Genomic DNA, 4,897 nt, shown 5'->3' with positions numbered 1-4,897 from the left:
TTCTTCTTACCTCTGTTTGGAGTCTCATCGTCCATCTGTCAATGAATCCATCTAAACATCCTTCACTCAGATAATAATCCATTAGACGTTCACAGTGAAAACATCTCCTGGGATAGTTTTTGTTTTTTTCCTTTTTGTTTTGATTTTATTCCATCAGGTCATTTAAAAACTCCTTTTTTGTTTCCAGGTCCATTTTATGTTTCATCCTGGAGTCCAGGTGAATACAGGTGAGCTGTTTTTACATCCAGACAGTCCTTCATTTCCGACTGGGACCCCACAGGCTCCAACACGGACTTTAATCATTACCTGTGACACGTCTGCTCAGTAAGAATATTAGCTATCAGCCCAATACCGCGTTATCACAGGGTATGGAAGAAAAAAGGTGCCAAAATAATTTAAATTGCATATGTGAAGCTGGCGTTACAATCTTGCTGCATCTAAATATTTTATTTTGAAAAGCTTCTGAGTGTATGTGGTTTAAATTCCCTCTTTAATTTTAGTTTCCTTACTGGAAACACGAGTTTTCATAATTTTCCAATAAATTTTAAGAAATAGCCATGAAATTGTGACTCTTTGTGCTGCAGCTTTTCTGGGGTCACATTATTTCCATTAAAGAGCTAAAATGTAATAAAATGTATTAATCGCTGTTTTACATTTATGCAAGTTAATTTTTTGTTTTCATTCGACTTTAATTTTATGTGTTGAAATTAAGCAACTTTTATATGTTTTGTCTTTTATATTAATTTGAAAATGCTTAAAAAATTTTCCTTTTGAAAATATTTTTAATTTATAATTAAAGTGGGGAACAGAAATCACATAAAATCAGAGTTTGCCAAACATTTCAACCTTATCATCTGAACACTGAGTCGTGATGTGAAATTTGACATTAATTTCGTCCTTTTTGTGCTGCCATATGCAGCTAATATGTAATAACAGTTGATCAAGTGATCAAAAGTGAGTAAAACTTCAACTCGAATATTTGACTTTTAAATTTTTGTTTGTTGTCTGACTTTGAGTTTTATATTTATGAGAATTTCACTCGATTAAATTTAGTTTTCTTTGTGTGTCGATTTAATTTGTCATGTTTTAAAATAATTCTGATGGTTTCACAGTTTAAGATTTTTATGTTACAAGCAACTTATGAAAAACTGAAATGTAAAATTAGATTTGAAACTAAAAGAATTTTGGCCTCACGGTGCTGCCATACAATAATCCCACTCTGTATTTCATTGTTTGCTTCAAATGTAAAGTGTTTTTTCTTATGCTGTCCAGAGCACAAAAATATTATTCGCAGATATACTGTCACTGTTCCTTAAATAGTTTTATGTATATTATATATATTTATCAGTATTGGTTGAGCTCTAAAACATCAAAAATATTACTAATATTATTCTAATAAGCTGCTGAAGGCGAGGATTTGAGGCTCTTCTCAGATTCTTACATTTTTAAAAAAAACTAAAATATAGAGTTTAATGTCTTCATGTGAAGCTGGAGGGGTTTGTGAGCATTTTAAAGCCTAAAATAATGGAATCACTGTGTGTGTGTGGGTGTGCGTGTGTGTGTGTGTGTGTGTGTGTGCTGATGGCAGGTGAACCATGACTCTGTGGGGTGCAGGTGATGTTCAGTGGTGGATTCAGACAACATGGAGGCTTTTCCACAACATGGTGGTTTTGTGGCCTATGCGGTCTCAGCCCGCGTGCTTTCATTCCTGTGGCAGACAATACAGAAAAGTCTGGAAGGTTGCTATAGAAACTGCATCCACAGAGAGACACGCAGGGCCTCGGCTCGTCCGCACAGCGGCGCTGTTGGATTGGAGAAACTGAGGCTGATTTCATAACGCTCACACAGTCTGCGTGGCAATAACAAGGAGCACGTGCTCGGAGTTTTCCCCACAGAAGCCTGATTGTTTGTTTCTGTTTGTTGTTGTTTGTTTGTTTTAGTAATAACAAACATTCTTATCAAACATGGCGTCAGGGTTGGACTTTAAATTTAGATTAACCGAATTTTCCAACAAGCATCATCTGATCCACCCTGAGCTTTAACAGGTGTGTGTGTGTGTGTGTGTGTGTGTGTGTGTGTGTGTGTGTGTGTGTGTGTGTGTGTGTGTGTGTGTGTGTGTGTGTGACCAGCTCCACTACAGAAACGTTAATAATCATATGTCTGGATAAAGTGCTGCCGCTGGCTCTTTCATCACTTCTAAGCTTCTGTTTGTCCGCTCGTGACGCGCGTGATGGAAGACGGTTTCGGGGGTAAACGTGGGTCCTCTCCGTGGGTCTTGTATGGCAGAAAAAAGGATCTCTCCGGTGTGCAGTCACAGCAGAGCGCGTGCTGCTGCGGCTCAGACGTCGGTGAGTTTGCCGCTGTGGGCTTTGTGCGGGCTGCAGTTGGTGTACTTGATGGAGTCCGCGTCCTCGCTGCCCAGGAACTCGGACTTGGACAGGCTCGACCTGCTGTCGCTCTTTCTGAACTCTCCGAAAGCCGGCTGTTGCTGTCCGCAGGTCACGTGCGTGTACTGGAACTGCTCCTCGTGCTCCGTCTCCCGGTGGTAGAAGTAGTTGAAGTTGGACACGATGACGGGCACCGGCAGCGCGATGGTCAGCACGCCGGCGATAGCGCACAAAGAGCCCACGATCTTCCCCCCAATGGTGACCGGGCACATGTCCCCGTAGCCCACCGTCGTCATGGAGACCACAGCCCACCAGAATGCGTCCGGGATGCTGCTGAAGCCCGAGTGCGGGTCGTCGGTCTCCGCGAAGTACACGGCGCTGGAGAAGAGGATGACTCCGATGAAGAGGAAGAAGATAAGCAGTCCGAGCTCGCGCATACTGGCCTGCAGCGTCTTCCCGAGAATCTGCAGTCCTTTGGAGTGTCGGGACAGTTTGAAGATGCGGAAGACCCGAACCAGGCGGATGACCCTGAGGATGGCCAGAGACATGGCCTGCTGGCCGTTCCCCTGGTGCTCCGCGAGCTCCAGTCCCAGCGTGATGAAGTAGGGCATGATAGCCACAATGTCGATGGTGTTCATGATGTTCTTGAAGAAGGCGGCCTTGCTGGGGCACGCGAGGAACCTGACCAGCAGCTCGAATGAAAACCAGATGATGCAAAGCGTCTCCACGATGAAGAACGGGTCCGTGAATGGGTTCGGTTTCTTTGCGCGCGCTGTTCCGTTCGCTGCCAGGTGCTCGTCAAAAGTCCTGGCCTCCTCACGGAACTCCGGTAACGTCTCCATGCAGAAGATCACGATGGAGATGAGAATGACCAGGACCGAGACGATGGCGATGCCCCTGGCGGGTCCAGAGCTCTCCGGGTACTCGAACAGGAGCCAGACCTGCCGCTGGAACTCGTTCTCGGGCAGCGGGCGCTCCTCCTCCTTAATGAAGCCCTCGTCATCCTTAAAATTCTCGATCACCTCCTCTCCAAGCTCATAGAACTTGATCTCCTCCAAGAAGATGTCCACCGGCACGTTGACAGGTCTCCGGAGCCGGCCCCCGGACTGGTAGTAGTAGAGGATGGCGTCGAAGCTGGGCCGGTTCCGGTCGAAGAAGTACTCGTTCCTCAGTGGGTCGAAGAAGCGCATCCTCTTCCGCGGGTCTCCCAGCAGCGTGGCGGGAAACTGCGCGAGCGTCTTCAGCTGCGTCTCGAAGCGCAGCCCGGAGATGTTGATGACCACGCGTTCGCAGCAGTCCTGGCTGTCCGCGCGCTCCGGCTCGCACGCGTCCTGAGCCGACAGCGCGGCCAGCGCCACGGTCTCGTCCAGGTTCTCCGCGGGCACCACCGTCATGATCCCCGCGCGCTCCTCGGGGCTCTCTGATCCTCCGCCGAGCCTCCGCGTGTCCTTCTCCGCCCCCCGCGCTCACCTGTCCGTCCGCGCGCCGCTGTGCTCTGGACTCCGCCGTCACACTCGCAGCATTTTAAGCAGACTTTGCCCTCCCCGAGCTGACGTGTGTGTGTGCACGCTTCGTCACGGAGGGGGAAACAAACACGCGCACATGCTGAACGCGAGAGGGGCACAGAGCTCCGGAAACGCCGCAGAGATGCGGGATTCTGAGAGAGTTTGCGTGCGTAACGAACCTGTTGTGTCCTGCGCGGCGCGGGCTCAAGGTTATCACAGGGGCTGCCGTGTATGCCGTGACGTGATGTCACGTTTGAAACAGCGCGCATGCAGTCACAGCGAAGACGTGTGGAGACTGAGAGCGCGAGACTTTTCATGCAAAACGCTCAAATTTCAGGCAAAAAATCCGCTTTTTCATTCTGAATTTGCAGCCGAACGAATACCTGTGGCTCCGTGCTGCGTCCTCCTCCCGCCCTCTCACTCCTGTCACGGCGGCGTGAACGGGCAGACACAGACAGGCTCTGCAATGTCACGCTGCAGCCGCTCCACACAAACCCGCGCTGACGTTTCCACAGCAGCTCCCTCATCCACAAGTTGTGCACGACCTGCGAGTCTGTGCTGTGTGTGCTGCAGGCATGAAACAACAACAAACAGGAAACAACAACAACAACAAAAACAACAACAATAACAATTATAATAATGAGAGAGCAGTGATAGCATGGAAGGTAAACACTGCGCGTGCAACAAGTCCAGAGGAGGGGTGTGTGTGTGTGTGTGTGTGTGGTTGGGGGGGGGGGATGGAAATAAGGGAGAGTTTCTGGGCTGCAGCTCAAAGCAGTGACGTGTTTTCCTAAAATAGCTGGATTTCTCCCAGGGCCTCAGGAAAAGTTTCTTTTCCCATGGAATGGCCTGAGGGAGCTGCAGGGGAATATGAAAAAAGCTGACATGAAAAGGAAAGAACAGATTTGCAGCAGAGATGAAGACACAACACGTGAGTCATTCAGAAATAAAAACAGCAGCTGGGATGAAACCTGGACTAATTCTGACAGCAGGAGAAACACTACA

At 48.3% G+C, this 4,897-nt stretch overlaps 1 protein-coding gene across 1 annotated transcript; it reads right to left on the bottom strand.

The window, feature by feature from the left end:
- Nucleotides 1–2,216: 2,216 nt before the first annotated feature.
- Nucleotides 2,217–3,975, bottom strand: LOC116317967 (shaker-related potassium channel tsha2-like). The gene has a single exon (XM_031736868.2). The coding sequence runs from the start codon at nucleotides 3,779–3,781 to the stop codon at nucleotides 2,339–2,341; it is 1,443 nt and encodes a 480-aa protein (XP_031592728.1). The 5' UTR covers nucleotides 3,782–3,975; the 3' UTR covers nucleotides 2,217–2,338.
- Between the last annotated feature and the right edge of the window lie 922 nt (nucleotides 3,976–4,897).

This window comes from Oreochromis aureus, linkage group 17 (assembly GCF_013358895.1).
Source record: "Oreochromis aureus strain Israel breed Guangdong linkage group 17, ZZ_aureus, whole genome shotgun sequence".
Classification (NCBI taxonomy): Eukaryota; Metazoa; Chordata; class Actinopteri; order Cichliformes; family Cichlidae; genus Oreochromis; species Oreochromis aureus.
This window is presented reverse-complemented; position numbering and strand designations above follow the sequence as displayed.

Excerpts from the sequence above, each read along its gene's own strand:
- LOC116317967 (XM_031736868.2), bottom strand. The coding sequence starts at position 3,781 with ATGACGGTGGTGCCCGCGGAGAACCTGGACGAGACCGTGGCGCTGGCC.